General features: G+C 41.4%; 1 protein-coding gene across 3 annotated transcripts in view; it reads right to left on the bottom strand.

The window, feature by feature from the left end:
- Positions 1 to 209: 209 nt before the first annotated feature.
- A1CF (APOBEC1 complementation factor) overlaps positions 210 to 19,940 on the bottom strand; it is a 32,605-nt gene continuing 12,874 nt past the window's right edge. For 2 of the 3 annotated variants that reach the window (XM_035137837.3, XM_060274881.2), the window contains exons 4-12: positions 19,596 to 19,726; positions 16,871 to 17,109; positions 16,173 to 16,337; positions 13,497 to 13,594; positions 12,410 to 12,680; positions 9,893 to 10,101; positions 8,093 to 8,229; positions 7,287 to 7,420; positions 210 to 4,287 (exon numbers count right to left, since the gene is read on the bottom strand). In XM_035137837.3, the coding sequence (XP_034993728.3) occupies positions 4,139 to 4,287; positions 7,287 to 7,420; positions 8,093 to 8,229; positions 9,893 to 10,101; positions 12,410 to 12,680; positions 13,497 to 13,594; positions 16,173 to 16,337; positions 16,871 to 17,109; positions 19,596 to 19,726 (1,533 nt within the window). In that variant the 3' untranslated portion in view covers positions 210 to 4,138. The remainder of the gene's footprint in view (positions 4,288 to 7,286; positions 7,421 to 8,092; positions 8,230 to 9,892; positions 10,102 to 12,409; positions 12,681 to 13,496; positions 13,595 to 16,172; positions 16,338 to 16,870; positions 17,110 to 19,595; positions 19,727 to 19,940) is intronic. The other variant, XM_088670277.1, reaches the window with a different exon arrangement.

Here is a 19,940-nt window from a genome sequence, read left to right as displayed (position 1 = left end):
TAGTTCAAGAACTATTTGTTGTTATTGGGATTTTGCTCCCCCCAAAAGGGGGGGAAAGCTCAACAACTTTGCTAAAAGAAGCTTAACAACTGCGGCCATAGATAGCGTAGATGGACAAGGAAGTAGAATCAGATGTTGATATTCTGGTGGATGTTAAGTGTTGTTGGAGTACCAGGCTGAATTCTATAAAAGAAGTAGACACATCAACATTATTTAAGGAAGTTTAATCATTTCTTAATGTCCATTTGATCACAATTTGATTTACAACACAGTTTCACAGAATTTCACACCTGACATTATTTTTCTTAATCGACGGTTCACTATTCAATTTGCTGAATTTCCGTTTTTGAAACAAACAGTTGTTCCAAATAAAGCTACCTCTGTGATTTCACAGTGCTGCCACAGTTTTATACAAAGACTACTAAAAGTATGAAAAATATAAGTGCTTTTATGCACACATGTTTTAATACTGTTTCTGTGTCTCAGGCACCTGCTTTATCTTACGGTGTATAAATAATAGCTGGGGGAGGGAGTATACAGTTAAATAAAAGTAAGAAATGATTTCAACCAGATAGAAGTATTTTGTTGCTAACATTAGAGGTGTGAATACAGTGACACTAGGCAAGTTTCACAAGTGTATAATTAACAAAAATGATTTAGGTTGAACTCACACATGAAGGCTGTTTGAAGACCCCTATAAACTCACCCACCACCTACAAATTTGGTGCTAGCATGGAAAGAAAATTCCAATTTAGGGTGATTCCAATGCATACATATGGATCATCTGAGGTGGTGGAATGTGGATTGGTCTGCTCGGGTTCAGAATACTGGACCTTAGAAGTGGGATCATAGATGACTAGAATGTCATAAGGTCCCAGGTTCAATCCCTGTCTGAAGTCCAGGGGCATCAACTCCATGAGGCCTCCACAACCCCCAAGTTCTGCTGGGATGGGGGTCAGCCCCTCCCAATCTTGAGGGGGCCAAGAAGGCCTGGAGGTAAGTTGCCCTGGCTGTGCATCTTCTCCCGATGCAGCACAGCCTGGTGTGAAGTCGCCCTGGTCGTGCCGCATTGAGAGATACTGCAACAGCCTGGCGGGATGTTACACCAGGCCATGTAGCATTGGGGGAGAGGCCACACAGACCAGCATTGCCTGGCAGGCAAATGTTGCATCAGGAGGAAACCTTGGATCAGTCTCTGCTGATGCAGTAAATCGTCGTGCATGCAATGCACAGCTTCCTATCTTCCTTACACAGAATGTGGTTTTCTAGCAATAAGGTTCTGGCAGTAGTCTAAATGTCAGACACCTGCGAATTGTGGGTGGCTTTGGAAGTCACCCCATGTTTCTGGCAGGCGGCAAGTTATTGCTTTCTTACCTTGCTCCATGGAAGCAAATGAATGCTGCCCTTCTGCATCTATTGCTGAACAAGCAGAGGTGATTTTTTTGGTGGAGGGGCAGCAGCAGTCCTGTATTGGGTCTCACTGCAAGCTGCAGCCTGACAAAATTCTAAAAGAGGCATTTTGCAGTCAGTGGCGGAGGAAGAGGAGTGGGGGGGAGCACACCGCCCCCGGCAGTGCGATCCAGGTGTGGTGCTGCTCCCCTGCCCGCACTGGGCACCACGCCCCTGCAGGTGGCATGCCACACCCCCAGGCAGGTGGCATGGCAAGCCCCCGGGACGCATGCCAGCCCCGCCCCTGCCTGCTCTCTGCCCCCCCCCGGTGCTGTAACATGAAGCTCCGCCACTGTTTGCATTCCTGTGTTGTCACTGAGGCTATTTAGAGGCTTTCCCTGTTGGTCACCTGGATTAAATTTATGGTCACTGCCACTGGACAACTGGACACATGAGACAACTATGTTTGTGGGCTTCTGCTAGAGGTCCCTTCTTTATTGCAACTTCTCACCAAATAGTTGGCAATCTCCATGACACTGTAAGCCATCTCAGTAGTTGGCAACTTTGACATTAGAGGCCCTCTAAGAACCACAAGCTTGCGTGAATCAGCTCAGACAGACACTACCCACACCCATTACTGTTCCACACACCCTTGGTAATCCAAAACAAAAAAAGATTACAGGTTCTCTTAAAGCATTCATTGGCAGGAACTGAATGCAGATGATATCCAAAAACATAGTGAATATTCTGTTAAAGGGACAATGAATCCATCCTAGCAAAGCAATGAACAGAATTGTCCTTGCTTCACACCTCATTTTGATACAACTAAGGTTTTACTCTGCCACCTCCGAAGTCTTATTTTTGTTCTCTTAATGATTCAAAGCAACAAGGACATCATTGAACTTTCTGTAATATGGGACCTTTTAAGAACTGATTTAAAGAACAAGCAAAGAGGAGAGAGATGGTCATGTTTGAGCTACACTGGATGTCACAAGCAGCACTAATGGGATATGTGATGACTGAGTCAGGTATTCAATACAGTTGTGCTGCATAGCCAAATCCACTATCACTATCTCCAAACCTGCTTTTATTTCCTTTGAGGTGCAGTGCTGCAACATGACTTTTTGGGGGCGGGCGCACAACATATTACCTCCCCCAAACCCATGTGCAAATCAGCCAATTTATAATCACATTTGTGAAGATGCTAAAATAACATTTTAAGTCAGGAAAGCATCATTTCTAAATGATGCTCATAGAAGATACAAAATGATCCTCCTCTTCTTTCAGATGTATATTCTAGTTTATCTAGGGTGTTCCTTTGGTTTACAAATGTGGGGATTGGATTGCACAATTCAATTAAAAATCACTTGAGATAGCTATGCTGCAATCCTATGCATGTTTACTTGGAAGTAAGTACCCATTGAACAAAGTGGCTCTTGCTGCTGAGTAAAGTTGAATAGGACTGTTCTTTAATATTTGAAGCTAAAAATTCCAAAATAATTATTCAACCATATAATGTTTTTAAAAGATTGAAAATGAACATTGGGACCAATTTATTTATCTTTGAGACATTGCTCCCATACTTCTAAGCTCCAATATACTTTCCAGCATGCAGGACAGAAGCCAATGGTACCAATGAGAGCCTTGGATGAGTAGGACAGCCGTAGGAGAGGAAAGGGTTAAATGTCCCCATCCTGTCTGCAGTGACCTCAGCAATATTCAGGGTCCCCTCCCCTGCAGTGTCTGCTGTTTGCATTTAAAATGCAGTCAAGCAGCTAATGGAGCATCTAGTTTGGCCCTAGGATTATAGCTAGCACACCATCATATGCAGGATGCATACCTATATAAAATGCTTTACAACAAGAATATCTGAGAATATAAAAGTCCCACAACTTAAAAAACTCTACGTCAGAGCGTTTTTAGCTTTTTCGTCCACAGCTTCCTTGACCAATTACATTCTTTCTGTCACACCCCTGTGGGGTTCAAGAGCCGTTATGTCTCCCCTTGCCTGCAGAGCTGGCAGCCTATCACCCTCTTTCGAACACCCTCCCTTGTGGAGTGTTCCCTCAGCCTCCTCTCCCCTCTCCCCTCTCCTTGGGAGTCCTCCAGGCAGCTGCTGCCGCCACCCCGAAAAGAGGTGCCTCCTAACACTGCCCCAGAGGGTCCTGGGAAGCACCCCCTGGCCAGCCCCAGAGGCACCATTCGCCTAGGAAGCTTGTAGCCAGGGCTGCTGCAACAAACAGCTGTGCAAGTCTTTGGGAGGTAGAAATGTGAGAGGGCATTAGAGGAAGGGGGGGGAAGGAAAGAGGGACAGAGGCCATTGTTGCCCCTGGCACCCCTGACCATCATTCAAGGCACCCAAGAGTGCCACAGCACACTGGTTGAAAACCATTGCTTTACGTTATTACAAAAATACTATTGAAAATTGCAATTAAGGACCATTGTTTGTAAACACAAATGAAACAACGTACTCTTTAAGTTTTCTTTTCCTTCTTGGGTTAGGCTTATCCCCCTGCTTGTAAAAATAAAAATAAAAAGTGGATTTAAAAATAAAAATCAGTGCCTACCATTATTAATCTGCTAATCTAAAAGCTGTGAAGCCTTGCTACATCAGAATTTGCCCTATCACTAATTCAGAATCATATTGAACCTGACTAATTATTAGGTTGAAGTAGCTCCTGCCCCCTGCCATAGCTTGATTAAATGTAAGACATTGCTGTAAATTACACAGGCCATTTGGGTTGTTTTTTTAGAATGCTCCATATCCATCACTCCGAGTAGCTACGGCAAATGCTGGGTAAGCTTCGTAGGTTGCGTAGGTTGCCAAATCTTGTCCCAGAGTCACTGCTTGCTTGAGCTGAGTAGCTGTCACTGCGGCAGTTGCATTAGCAATGTATCCTGCAGGGACATTAAAAACAAAAACAAAAGGCTATATTGCTATGCTGCAGAGACAGACTGTATTCCTTTATGCAATTATTTATTTGGGAACAACTTAAACATTGGTGTCCAAGGACTTTGATTTAACTGAACTTGCAGATTTGGCCACAAAATGAATATAATAGGGTTGCTGTATTTCAAAAAGTGAAAATCCGGACACAAAAGTTGTTGAGCCTGTTGGCAAAGTTGTTAAGCTTTAAACAGCCGTGTAAAATATATAATAATGAGGATTTTCATTGGGATTTCTTCCCGCTAAATAGTGCCATTCACCATTTTAAGAGATACTATTGGCAAAAACCTCAGCCACCCTTGCAGTTACTTCCGGGTTAATGTCAGACAGATAGAATCTGATATTTTAATCGTGCTGTGATGTTTGACTACCCCCCCAAAAGGGAATAGCATGGGTTTGCATAGCTGGTAGTACAATGGACAGTAGAAACGAATATGCGATTTCCACCCGAACGCTGTTTCCAATGGCTGAATCCTGGCTATATCTGGGAAATTCCAGACTTATGGCAACCCTAAAATACACAAAACCCCTAAATTACACATAAAAAATCACACAAGCCAAAACAAAGCTATGAGGGTCATCTAGTCTAACCCCCTGCAATGCAGGAATCTTTTGCCCAACATGGGGCTCTTACCCACAAATCTGAGATCAAGAGTCTCATGCTCTACCAACTGAGCCATCCCAGAGCTATTGGTGCTATTTAGTTTTGTTTTACTGTTGCCATATATTGCTTTTACTGATAGCACCTGCGTTAATTATTGACACTTACAGGTTAACCCTTTACTCTACTCAAAATTGTAGAATTACAGCCTTGATTTATTTTATCTTGCTTTCTATTTTTACACATAAAAATGGTAAATAGACTGTAAGGAGGCCAGCACAACATTCACCCAACACTACAGCAAAGAATAACATCCTTCCCTTATGTAGCCTCTATAGATAATGCTTAGCCCTGTTTCAACAATGAATATCTAAACAACTCCATTCTTCCACCAAGAAGTAGAAGAAAATATTCTTTAGAATGATGCATTTTACGTTAGCTTTGGCTAACCGGAGAGATTGTTCCCAGACTACCAAAGACACCTGAACTGGAATGGAGAAAAGGCACCTCTCAGTTTTCCAAGTCATATGTAACAGAAAGTAAAGGAAAGAGAGAGGTCATTGTAATTAAGCCGTAAATGGCGCTGGGTTCAATAAAGCACCAGTGTATCTTACATAATGCGGAAGCTTGAACAAGCCTAGACAAATTGATTTTTCTCTGTGGCAGGAAGCTGGATAGATTTAAAACTTCTTCTTTAAAAAAAGTCTTGATGTTCCTGAAAGATTCCATATTAATCGACACATATTAATATTAATGGGCACATATTTCCAGTAATGTGAAAGAAAGAATTATAAATACAGTGCATAAAGTTTTACTTATAATGTTATTTCTATTTATGTCTCGGCTCCTTATATGCACTAATTTACCTAACCAAGCTTTCTGTATACGAAAGATATTCTAAAATTAAAATAATCAAATCATTCTAACTAGCTAATTTATAATATGATCAGTGTGCTATGAAACAGTCTTCCTTTCTCCCATTATGCACCCATGAGTGCTGCAACGAGTACAAGAGACCTCCTTGCTGCCTGTGAGACCCCTGCTGAGACTTCTTTTAAAACACAGTGGTACCTTGGTTCTCAAACTTAATCCATTCCAGAAGTCTGTTCGACTCCCGAAACTGTTCAAAAACCAAGGCATAGCTTCCGATTGGCTGCAAGGGTTCCCTGCACTCAATGGGAAGCTGCATCAGACGTTCAGCTTCCGAAAAACGTTCGCAGACTGGAACACTTACAGTCATACCTCGGTTTAAGTACGCCTCGGTTTGAGTATTTTCAGTTTAAGTACTCCGCGGACCCGTCTGGAACGGATTAATCCACTTTCCATTACTTTCAATTGGAAAGTTCGCTTCAGGTTAAGTATGCTTCAGGTTAAGTACAGACTTCCAGAACCAATTGTGTTCGTAAACCGAAGTACCACTGTACTTCCCGGTTTGCAGCGTTCGGGTTCCGATTTGTTCGACAACTAAGCTGTACGAGAACCAAGGTACCACTGTGTTTATTTATGTGGTTGCTGGGTGTGTAGTAAGGTGTGCATTGCAAAAGTAAAGTGTTCACTGCAGAGGCCCCCAGGGATCTCTTCCAACTCTAGAATTGTATGCCTCTATGAAAGTAAATAGCTGGCCACCCATCAACTTCATTTCCCTAGAATGCATCTGGGATCCAAAGAGACAGGTGAGGACTGGGAAGGAGAGCAGAGTGAAATGACCAGGACCCTGGCAAGGGGGAGAGCCAGAGAGGGAGAAAGGAAACAGAGCAAGAGATAGAGACATTGCACAACACACACACACACACACACACACACACACGAAATAGAATTTCATGAATTTGCATGCTCATATTTGAGAGATCAATTTTCAAACCATGTGGGGAGCCTAACATGGACATCCATGTGGTGCGGCACAAGTTTATACTGTGCATTATTGATAATTATTTAATATTAGTATAGGTACACTGCTTAGAGTTGCCTTTTTAAAATGAAGTAGCTAATAGGCGGGAATGTCACTCTGTTGAGTTTTTGTTTGTTTGTTACATTTATACCCCAGTTTTTCTCTAAGGAGCTGAAGGTGGCATACTTGTAATCTTCTCGGCAATGCTGTGAGATACATTAGGCTGAGTCTGTGTGTCGCTGGGCCAAGGACCCTCACAGCTCCCCTTTTAACCCATGTCCCCTTGGTCATTGTCTCCTGGGTTTCAGGCAGACAGGGACTCTTTCTCAACTCTAGCTGGAGTTGCCAGAAATTGAATCTTGGACCTTCTGCAGATGCTCTACCACCAACTGTGGTTGAGCTACCTATGAGGTGCAGTTAAACAGCCCAGAGAAGAAAATATTTGCACAACCTTAACATACCTGGGAAAGTTGCTGTAGCCGCAGGGGCCTCTGTTCCTTCAATGGAAATGCCCAAGGTCTGAAGAGTATATTCTGCTGCGTACGTTTTGGCTTCATCTACATAGGCACTTAGCTTGGATGGTGTGAAGGGATGCCTGCAAATCAGTGGTAAACATTAATTTCATTTTCCTATGGTCGGCATCTTGGCAAACTTCCACTGTGTCCTTTGATGCAAGATGTTAAAGTGTTGTTGTTTGATTGAATCACCGAAACCACTAATTAAACAATGCCCCAAACTCTGAAAATCTGCTTGTTTAAAAAATTGAGAGGATAATGGTTCAGGGTATGTACCATTTGCACCTGATGGCAAACCACAATTTATGTGGGTGGAATTCAACAGAGTGCTAAAGAGATTGTTCTGTTAGCACAAGCATTTCAGCTTGACAGATGGAACAATCTCCCTTCTTCAGCTCCCACATGCTGTTTTGGGGTTTCCACAGAGCCCCCTGAGCTAATTTAGGAGCGGGTGGGAACTGCAAGGGGAGGAGAAGGGGCAAAAAGCCTTGTTGTGCTGGAGGAAGACCTAACACTGGCTTCTGATAGTAGGACTGATTAGTTGAAACTAGCTCTATGTATTTTTTAAAAATATTTTAAATTATCTATATTGGTTATGTTTGCCCTTCTTCCCAAGTTGCATATATTATAAACAATGCATTGTATGGCTGAGGGATTAGTGGTGATATCAAATGCCTTTATTTTATAAAACTTTACAGCCCTCCCACCCCCAAACGCGAGGGTTAAACCCAGCAAGTGCAGTAGTTACATACATAGTTGGATTTTGACTGGCAAGGGCAGGAATGGTGATTTTGTACAAGAACAGCTGTCTTTGGTCTTGTCCGATGGCAGAATGAAGTTGGTAGACTGGCTGTCCCCAGTTATTCTTCTGGCAGATCTCTTCTAATATCTAGAATGAAAAATGCAGCCACTGAATAACAGAATACATTACTGCAGTCTGGAAACTATATCACACCCTTTAAATTTTTTGAATACATTCTATTTGCCCGGTTGTTTGTGCCCTCCCTTGATATAGGGTCATTGTTTCTTGAGATCAGCAAACATACTATTGTATTTAGCTGCATAGCAATGGGAGACAGGACATTTTCTGGGTTGGAAACTTCACTATAGAACATCCTTCCTGGAAATATTTGCTTAGCACCCACTTTTATCCTTTAGGCACCCAAGTGAAAACTATTTTATTTTCTTCAGATTTTAGTTCATGACATGATGATCTTTATGTCTGCTGCTAATTGACTTTGTTAATTGTTTTGTTTTTGTTTAGGCTGATAACTTTTATTACTTTTTAGGCTGGTTATATTGATTCTTTTAAAATGATGGATTGTAAGATGCCTTGAAGTCTAGACCTTGAGGTGGAAAGGCAGGATATAAATTACGGGCTGGATCCAAAGGGCATGGGAAGCTCATGTGAGGGGGATCTCCACTGCTGCCTTCCTCCATCTGCAGACCCCATGCTATTCTCTAATGCCCCCCCCCCCAACCCTTAGGACCAACTTTTTGAAGGAGTGTAAGAAAAAGGATAAAAGCACTGTTTTGCAAGCAAAACAATTTATTCAATCCAAGCAATTTAAAATAAACTGAATAAAAACAGTTTGTAATTTGAGACACACTGATGCTGACTACAACTAAATTAAACACGTTGCATCTTTCTCTGAGTAGTTTCTAGGTCGTATCCAGTCTACAGACCCAAATCAGTCTACAAGACCTAATCAGAAAGGCCACAGTGCAATGGAGCAAACAATGTTTAATCTGACCTCATCAGAGCTATCCTGCTTTGTAATTTGCAGATTGTTTGGCTGGAAGACACTTTCCTTCTGGATCAGTCCCAAAAATAACATTTACATACAGTATATTACCCTAACCTGATCTTGCTGTGTAGTAAGCCTTCTGTAAGGGATGAACTGGCCACCTTCTGCTCTGTTGGATCATCTCTAGCTTCCAGGACACAGGAACCTGCCTTATACTGAAGCAGGCCATTGGTCCATCTCAGCATTGTCTATAGTGATTGGTAGAAGCTCCTGCCTGGAAATGCCAGGAATTGAAACTGGGAACTTCTGCATGCAAAGCAGGTGCTCTCCCACTGAGTTACAGTCCTAGTAGCTGGTAACATCCCCACAATTTGTCCACAAATGGATGAGGAAAGTGGAGTCTGAAAGTTCTTTCTTACGAACATTTTCCACTTAAAAAACAATTGGATCTATCAGCCTTAAGACAGCTACCATATTTCAGATTCAAATTTGGCTTGGTAAAATTGGTAAAAAGAGAGAGGGGGGAGGAGGAGGAGGAGGAGGAGGAGGAGGAGGAGGAGGAGGAGGAGAAGAAGAAGAAGAAGAAGAAGAAGAAGAAGAAGAAGAAGAAGAAGAGAGAAGAAGAAGAAGAGGAGGAGGAGGAAGAAATTGTAGCTGGAAAAACCCCCTAGCCACTGGGAAGACAAAGATGAACCCCAGGAATTATTTTTCTTTACATCTGCTTTACGTATCTAGAGCTAACAGAAAGACACATGCATTGCCCAAAAGCTGGAGCATCATTTATTCTAAATATGTCTTACCCACCTGTGGAGCAAGTTTGATTCCTTGCGGTTTTAAACTGCCATGATTCATTGGCGTAAGCTCCATTCCTGGCAAAAGGTCGTAGAGCTTGTCCTCCCCTCTTTTTTCTCCCTTGAGCTGGTATGCACGACCCAGGGCAGGGTTAGCCAAGTAGCCACGTCCTCCTAGTCCTCTAACTCCGGCAGCCCCTACAGGTACATTCATGTAAATTTCTAGGAATGTAAGAAGGTATTAAACTGAATCAAATTACCGGAAAATCTCCGATTCTTAATTCATTGGAAGGCTTTGATCCCACACACTGTCACATGATAACAGAGACTGGGGATGGCGATATAAAATTCTATTGGGCACCATGACCAGCTCAGTTGTTGGGCAAGGCCAGCCCTACAGTTAGACAAGGAGATGTGGCTGAGCTCAGGCAGCAGGTTTTGACAGTGTTGGGCAGACAATTTTTCAATCACTTCATTATATTTAGCCCCACCAGTGTGGAGTAAAGCTGAAAGCTTTTATGGGTTGCATTCAATGCTAGTCCAACTCAGATGAGACCCATTGAAGTTAAGAAACATGACTGACTTAGGTCATTAATTCCAGTGGGACTCCTCTGAGTAGAACTTAGTTGAATACAGCCCTATGCCTCTGATACTAACCTTTATTGCGCTGTTTCCGTGTTTACAGAACATAGTTAAATGAAAAATAGCCATGTGCAAAGCACAGAATCCCTTTATTGCCTTTGAAGTGAAGGGCAATAATGTGCATAGATATGCACAAGCACCGATGGGACTGTACCTTGTGGAGGGGTTTGTTATTTTTAGTATCTGTAATTTTAGCTCACAAAGCTTCAGGCACCTTGGGTTCATTTTTTTTATTAAAAAAAAGGCCTCAGTCAAGAAAACAATGTGAACTGGGGAACTGCAGCCTGCTGCAATGTGTACACAAGTGCATCCTTCCAGTAGTATTATTTTGCACTGAATTCCAGACATACTGTTAATAATACAAGCCAGGTCTTGGGCCAGTCTTTATTTTGTGATTTGCTGGAATATATGGTGGTTTGGGTAAAAACATATTAATTATAAATTGCTCTCCCCATCTCCTTTCTTCTGTTTGGCTTAATATGAAGCTTACCTTTCTATTGAGCTCATGCACAGATTATTTTGATTTTTTTATACCCATTTTCAAATCTATCCCCATTTTATGGATGAAGAGCAATAGCTACAAATTAGACTGATCAACATACCAAGGAATAAATTTAAATTTACCAGTTTTGGTGTTTACATTTGACCCCATTTTCATCAAACTAGGAACTTCTTTTTATATGCCATCCCATTCCTATCACAGATTGCAACTGAGATTATGGGATGGTACACACTCACATGTATGTAATTTAGTAATTCATCCCTCACAGTGCAGTCCTATATGTGCCTACTCAGAGGTAAGCCCCGTTGAGTTATAGAGGACAGTACTCTATAGTACTCTATAGAGAGTACTGCATTGTTTAAGATTATTTGTGCAATTTTATTTTCATTTGATTAAAGTCTAATTTTAATGTGGAGACTCATAAATGGGAGAAGTGGTTCTTAGGTTAGATGTGAATGCAAAATAAGGGGGGCGGAGAGAAAGGGACTGTTAGGGCAGAGATGGATTATTTGTGGCTTTCCAAATTCTGTTGGACTACAACTCCCATCATTCTTGGCCATTGGCCATGTTGGCTGGAGCTGATGGGAGCATGAGTAAAGCAACATCCGGAGGATCCTCATTCCTGAGTTAAGGTGAATTATCCCAAGACAGGTCATACCTCTATAAGAGGAAGAATGTGGCATGATTTAACCTAGTGGCAACACTGCTCTTGACATTACACAGGTCCAAAACTGTTATTGCCTCAGCTATCTTCCCCATAATCAAGAACTGACCTGCACATTCTGTGCACAACCAACTTGTTTCACAACACAGGTGTACACTGGTATCCACCCAATGTGCAGCTGAATTGTGGGAAGGTGTAGGTAAAAAAAGTTGGATCAAGTGAGCATAGGCAATCATGCCACATATGGAGGAAGGACAGGTTAGAGAACTATAATAATATATAATAATAAAATATGTGGTAGCACAGACAACTGTACTAAGGGGAACCATTGTAGTAAGCTTTAGGGCTTTGTGGCCCTCTAGGTACTGACAGGCTACAACTCCCACCATTACTGATCATTGATTATGTTGGCTGGAGGGCCACATTCCTCCTTTAAGGGCAGACCGAAGGTATGCAACAAAACGTTGACTTTTGCTCTATTTCCAAGCACAATTCAAATATCTGGTGCTTAACTGAAGGATCTCAACCTACCTGTGCGCTCAGGTTGCCTATGGAAGCTTTTATTTAGTTGCCTTACCATCTGAGAGAAAGTGCCCAGGTGTTTTGTGGTTTTTTTACTGCAATGATATAACTACTTGCCAAGCTACAAAGGATGTAAACAAGATTCCTCTGAACTTTGGCTGTACTGGTAACATTATATACTTCCAGTGAGCAAGCATTACCTCTAATGGATGGTGGCCTGATAATCCCCCTGTTGGTGAGATGTCCTTTCGCAGCGGGAAAATGAAGGTTGGGAATAGCAGCATAGGCTTGAGGTGCATAGAATACTGGGGCTCCCAGATAGGCTGCAGTAGGATCATATACGTGCCCAAATGTATAAGTATATTCTGGCAACACTGTTCCTCGCCCTCCTGTGCCTCTGGTGTATCTAACATAGCTGTCTTTGTCTACTGGCTTGGCTAATGTGACTTCAATGGGAGAGCCATCCACTACCTTTAAACAAAAAAAGACATGACAGAAAAATGAGGCATATCAATGCATGAATACACTCTCCAATACTGTGGCAGATACTAAACCTCTCACATATCAGATATGATCTGGGATCACAGTACCTGATGGGATGCTTCCTTCTGCATGGAGCTTCCTCTCATATGAGGTCACCCATACAGGCCCTGCCGTTTCCCATCTACCAGTAAGAGCCCTCATGTGGAAGGCTATTGAAGATGTCTTCATATAACAGTGGGCCCATGTAGGAGGATTATGATGCTTGAAAGCCCGCCATCACATGGGTGCATGGGCAGTCTCCATGCCAGCACCATGCATTCCTGGTGCTTTGGATATGCCCACACAGTTGCTCAGTGTGCAAGTGGCAGTCAAGTGGTATACTAATTGTAATCTGATGGTTGACCTTGTGTTTTTTTCCCCAGAGGGAGGGAAAATTGCATACCAGTAGTCAAAGGGGAACAGTTTGCATTGGTACTTGGAACAATTCTAGAACCATAAATAGGAAGCATGATTTTAGTCTTACTGCAATGGTGTCAAGATCCAAACCATAACAATGGAACAAGTATCACAGATTTGAAAGATCAGTAAATAACTTTAGTGTAAACCAAAGCCATCCAGGTCAAACATGCACAACTCTGACAAGCCTTCATTGCTTCATTGCTAGTACTATGGTGTATTGGTGTATACAGACACACACACACACACACGCACATGCACATATACACTCAGTGTAAAATCTGATTATCCATACATGCAGCTCTCTCTACATCCCTTCTAGCCAATACTAAATTAATCCAACATTACCTTCCCATTTAACACTTTCATGGCTTCAACAGCATCTTCTCTGTTATTAAAGTGAACAAATGCATAGTCTCTGATTTTCTTTACCCGTTCCACTGACCCTGTATAAAAGATTTGGAGGTTAGGTCTGTCTTGGATATTGCTACAGTGGAAAGTATCTGCTTGAGTTGTGTCCTTGGTCATTAATCTGCCATGCTAATACGATTAATTTTTTTTAAAAAAATATTCTACAGTAAATAAATATTAGATCTGGGCATTGCAAGCAATGGACCATTTATAGAAACTTTCTTATGTTTTGCTTATTTTTGTCCTTTGGTCTGCAAAAAGGTGCATGATGAATCTCTTGGCACGTTGGCTTATCCACCTAGTAGGAAGCATCATGTTAACATAAAGACACCCCCTTCCCAAGTGCATGTGAAAAGTAGTTCCGAGACATGGTCTGATTTTTGTGTGTGGATCTCAGCATGATGTAATTAATTTAAGGAAGGTCAGGGTTTAACTTAAAAGCAAAATATTTCTACACTATCTCAAATTGTTAAAACATTTTTATGGTGAAGAAGTCCATAGTTAGAGAGGGGTGTTTGGGTGGGTAGTGATGGGAAGGTTTGGAGTCCTTACTTAATCCTCACAACCTAATGTTCCAGATTTTCTTCTTGAGATTTGAAACCCGATATTCTGGATGAGTGGGAATTTCCCCAAGAACTCTTGCTGAGTTATTGCTGAGTTGCTGAGTTTCCCCAAGAACTCACTTTGCTGATAGATAAAAAGCAGAAGCGACTACCAGCAAAGTTCCTGTGTCTAATCTCAGTTACTTAAGGTTGAATGCACAACAATAGATGAACACATGGCACTGGGAAAATGGTGGAATGAGGTGCCACGGGTGGACATGTTTGGGCTGTGGTTTTGATTTCTGAACACTTGGGTATTTTATGTCTACTAAACTTGTTGTGAACCCCTCAGGGATAGAGGAAGAGGAAAAAAATCCAAATGAACAGAATTGTGATATTAAATAAACACACATATAACTTCAGGAAAAATAAAGCTTAAAAAATATCCTCTGACAGAAGCTATATCTTTAGCTAAGTATGTAGACTTCTGAAGCTGAGTATAATTGCTTCTCTTATCACTCAGTTTTTGTATCGTAGCTTTGGGCCTATAACGAGCCACTGGAGAATTTGTGTTCAGAGTTCTGCGCAATGGAATGGAGGTTTTACGCCTGTTAATTTCTGTTTTGATGGCCGATTATGCAATATTTTATTAAATTATTTTAGAGAGTATGGTCTGTTAAAAATGTTAATTGAGGTCCTGGGTTTGCAGAACTAAAAAAAAGGGGGGGTTGTGCTTTCTTCCAAGCACATGCAATTAAACAAATCTGACTGTTGGTTGGTTTATGGAACAATCCTAACTTCTGGCAGCCAGTAGCCCAGTTAAACAGAGTGGAGGGGCCACCAAAAGCACCATAACTTGGTTGCTTGCACAGGTCAGAATACAAAAATACAGTAACCTGCATGCTGGCTATGCAGTGTGCCAGTTCCAAGTCCTGGTCTGACAATTTGATCATTACTGTATATCATACCATTAAATATTTCTCCTAAGGACTTCAAAGTGGCATACATGGTGTGTGTGTGCCCCCTCCAGTTTTATCCTCAGGTTTGGCTGAGAGATGGTGACTAGCCCAAGGTGAGCTTCATGGTTGGGTAGGGATTTGAACTTGAATCCCCCTAATTTTAGTCTTGCTCTCCAAGCACTATTCTACTGCTGCCTGACATTGCAGTGAATGACATTCCCTTGCTCATGCCATCTTCTTTGTGCTGGAAGGCTGGACAGGAAATCTTTGGGGTGTAAGTCTTGAAGAATGAGCTTGCTGAGTTCTTGAAAGGGAATGCAATGCTGAATTCTATAAAAATGAAATATTGCTCTTCAGAACATTCCATGCTTGTTTTGAAACCTGAGCACTTAGTAACATCTAAGATTTCATACAATTTAAAGCAGTCAGTAGTCAAATTTCATATGAGTGGGAGAAAGCATATCTGTTTTCTTTTCAAATTTGCAGAGGATTGCCAATTTCGCCAATTAAAAATGTCCATTCTGGGGGTTTTCTAGTTAATGAATCATCCTGAATGAAATATATTTCTTTTATTTTATTATATTTCCTAAACTATATATTATATATATTAGAAATGTTTTATTATATTTCCTAAATTATATTAGTATATTATATAGCATATATAATCTAGTGTTTAGCTCTGGATCCACAAGAGGAAAGTGGAGAAGATATATTCTCATAGTAGCGTGTAAATTGTGGTATTCTTTTTTTAATCCTAGATTTTTCATGGAAAATGCTTTGTTTCTTTCCTGATATTCCCACATAAAAAATATTTCCTTTTAGTACTTTTTAAAAACAGTTTAAAACAGTTTACAGTCATACCTCGGTTTAAGTTCGCCTCAGTTTGAGTATTTTCAGTTTAAATACTCCTCAGACCTGTCTCAAACGGATTAATCCACTTTCCATTACTTTCAATGGGAAAGTTCGCTTCAGGTTAAGTACGCTTCAGGTTAAGTATGGACTTCTGGAACCAATTGTGTTTGTAAACTGAGGTACCACTGTATTGTCTTTGCATTAGTTTACCAACAAACTCTGAACAACTCTAACCAAGCTGCCTTTTTAATTCTATTTACCTGGTTTAATATTGTTGAATTCTTTTTCAATTGTCTCTTCCGTGGTTGATAACATAAGATTTCGCACATAGAGGATTTTGACTGATGACATTGTATCTTCATCAACCTCAACCTCTGGCTCTGCCCAGTCTACAGCTATGGGATGTCCCCATAATTGTATCCTTCCTGTGGAGTAACCAGAATTCCACAACTATGACAATAAGTAAAATGAAAGATAACGGGATGAAGAAGTCCAACTAAGTCCTACTCAAGAACAGTTCATTGAAATCAAGTACATTGGTTTCAATGTTTCTACTCTGAGTGTAACTTAGATACAACCCATTAAGAAGGTGATTTTGACAATAGAGTTTTTCTCTACTTAAATTTATTGCTAAAATGAATTTACACAAGTGTAAAATGTGCTATTGATTGCATATAGATGAGAACACACAGGCTCTCATAGTTACTATTTGATTTCTTCATTGCTCAGGTGTCACTGTGAGTGAAGCTTCACTTTGTGAAAAAATCAGAACTGTGCTAACGCTTACCCTAAAATGCTAGCATATAATGTATCGAATCCTAGAGGATTTTTTCCCACTATTTATGTTCAAATTGTATATAAAGGAAGCAAAAATGATAGCTTAAAGCCAATAGGCATAAGGAGTGAAGAAAAGGGAAGAGTGTAAGACATGCTAAAATCCCCTTTCTTTCCACATTACCTGGCAGCAGTTTCCGCCTTGCCATAGCTGCTGCCCGATGGCTTCCATATTCCACAAAAGCGAAACCACGATTCTTGGCTTTATCGGCAGCGCTGGGATATACAATGACATCAATGACCCCATCTGTAACTTTCCTCATCTCTGCCAAAATTTCTTCCCTCCTCTTCGTTTTCGGGATTCCTCCTACAAATAAACGGCAGTTGTCTACACTGGCACAAACCCCTAGGAGTCGACCATTCCTGCATACAAACAACAGTTCCAGGTTTGTTTGTTTTTATGGTGAAACAGGCTTAGCTCTTTGTGAAATCTTGACCCATGATTACAGTTTAGAGCCAATTCTCTCATGTCAAACTTTCTGAACAGTGTACTTAGTCAAGCAGAAGTCAAGTGAACCAGCCCTTAAAAATATAAAGCAGGCATAGGCAAACTTGGCTCTCCAGAGGTTTTTTTAAAATTTAAATTTATTAAAATTTTCAGCTTGAGATTACATGCACTTCATCATATCACATCATAATACCATATAGAAAAAAAGCAAAAAAAAAAAAACCATAAGAAAAAGAAAAATCAAAAAGTAAAAAAAATTATGAAAAAGAAGACAAAAAACAAAAAAACAATCTTATATTAATAACTCTGTCATAACTTCGACTTCCCCGTTCCTCCCTTCCCGAGTCTAATTGTAACCCATCTTGGCAATTTTCATAATTAAACAATTCCAAAATTATCAATTTAAATCTTAAAATAATAACTTGAATAAAATCCTTTAATCCAAATAATAAACAACTTATTCCTCTAATTAATCCCTTTAGCCTATTAATTTTCACTAAAAATATTCTATCTTATCCATTCTAATATTTCAAATATCTCACTTCTAGCTAATTTAGATTTTAAATCCCCCCTCCTTCTACCGGATTGACATTTCCCTGGATGTCCCGACCAGCTCCTATATACAGTCCAATTTCAAACCAGATGTTTTGGGACTACAACTCCCATCACCCGTAGCTAACAGAACCAGTGGTCATGGATGATGGGAGTTGTAGTCCCAAACATCTGGAGGGCCAAGTTTGCCTATGCCAGAGATAAAGGGCTGCAGAATACCCAGTGTTCATTACTTAGCAATAAAATTCAGAGGTTTTTTTTAAGAGGAGAAATGTTAGAGTAGCCTAGAGCAGACATAGTCAGGGTAGTTCTCTCCAGATTTTGCTCTGCTACATGTCCCCTCATCCCTTACCATTGGCTATGCTGGTTGGGACTGATGAGAGTGGTAAAGCATCAGGTGAATATCACACTGGCTATCCCCACTGGCGGAGGAAGAGGAGTGCAGGGGGGAGCGCACCGCCCCCAGCAGCATGATCCGGGTAGGGTGCCACCATGGCTATCCCCCGCCTACGCTGGGCGCCACACCCCTGCAGGCGGCATGCCCTGCCCCCAGGACTCGCACCACGCCCCCACAGGCAGCGTGCCCCGCCCCCAGGATGCGTGCTACGCTCCTGCGGGTGCCACACCACGCCCCTAGGATGCATGCCACGCCCCTGCAGTCAGCCCACCACACCCCTGGGACACGCACCAGCCCCGCCCCTGCCTGCTCTCTACCCCCCTGTGCATGAAGCTCCACCACTGGCCATCCCTGGGCTAGAGAATTTGCTCATGCAAGTAATTCTCACCAAAAATAATGATAACAAGATAAGGTTTCACATGCAACAAGCGCTAGTTAACACGTAATCAACAGATGTGTATTTATTCTGTGACAATAATAGTAATAATTTGTAGTAGTGGTAGTAGTAGTAGTAATAATAGTAGTCATTTCTAGGCACCAACTATGCTTCTCAAAGTATCACTTTGTCAGTGGAATTGGGGATCAACTCCTCTTGCACCCAAACTGGCCTCCTTGAACCCTCTTTTGCCACAAAGGCCACTTCCCTTTCATGACCTTCTTGCTTCTAGTTGGCAGCTTTGGAGTCTTAGGCATACAGACATGACCCGCAGGGTAATTTTTATTGCATTTGTTGCAATATATTCAAATTAAGACCTTTGCAGGTGTCAGCGAGATATGCATATTTACTAAACCAGTGGTTCCCAACAGGTGGTCCGGGGACCCCCAGGGGTCCGCGAGCTATGCCAGAGGGGTCCGCAAGATGCTATTAGAATAAAAAATATATTAAATATATTTCGTATGATAACAGATTTTTTGTTTTGGCCGCTTCCTGCATGAGCAGAGTCTAGCGCAAAACTAGAATTAGATAGAGGCAGTAGTTCTGCTGTATGCCATTAGGTGGCGCTTTACAAACACTACTGTTTTGCAAAGAGGCAGTGCGCACATTCTACTAACGCTCACCTCCCCAAGATGCTTTGCGCGCGTCGGCTTCATTTGTGCGCTACTGCGCAGGTACCCTGTCTTCTCCATTCCCCTCCCTCCTCCCTGGTGCGAGCTGCCTCTTTGCAAAACAGTAGTGTTTGTAAACAAAGCGTTGTTTTTCGCGGAAGCTACAGTTCGCGTAGTTAAAAATGGACCGTTGGTTAAAAAGTGGTTCGTTAAAACGACAAAGGCCTACAGATGAAGAGGAAGAACGGTAAAAAATGTATAAATATAAAAAGACTCTTAATTTGGCTCTCACTTTTTAATTTTAGGATTAGGAATTAATGGGGGTCCTTGTCACAATAGCAGCTCGATGAGGGGTCCTCGAGAAAATTTTGTTGGGAACCCCTATACTAAACAAATGATGCTTACCTAATTTCATAATTATTCAGTTGCCTGATTGCATTTTTGGCCTCCTGTTTGTTAGAGAATGTCACAAAAGCATATCCCCTGTTGTTTCCATTGAAGTCCATCATCATCCGCATTTCATAGATTTTTCCAATCTGCAAAAGCAAAAGCATGAGCTTCCATCAATGAGTACGGAAAGGGAGCTTTTGTCTGCAACAGAGAACATCTCTGGACAAAGTTCTCTTGTTCCTGTGATTCTGTTTGTATTTCTGCTTCACTCCAGATTAGCTTGGCCATTGCCTTGACCATAAACCAGAGCACATTTTATTCAAGATTTGCTTTCTGACCCTTGTACAAAGTCAAAATAAA

Source organism: Zootoca vivipara, chromosome 5, assembly GCF_965207765.1.
Source record: "Zootoca vivipara chromosome 5, rZooViv2.hap1.1, whole genome shotgun sequence".
NCBI classification, from domain to species: Eukaryota; Metazoa; Chordata; class Lepidosauria; order Squamata; family Lacertidae; genus Zootoca; species Zootoca vivipara.
This window is presented reverse-complemented; position numbering and strand designations above follow the sequence as displayed.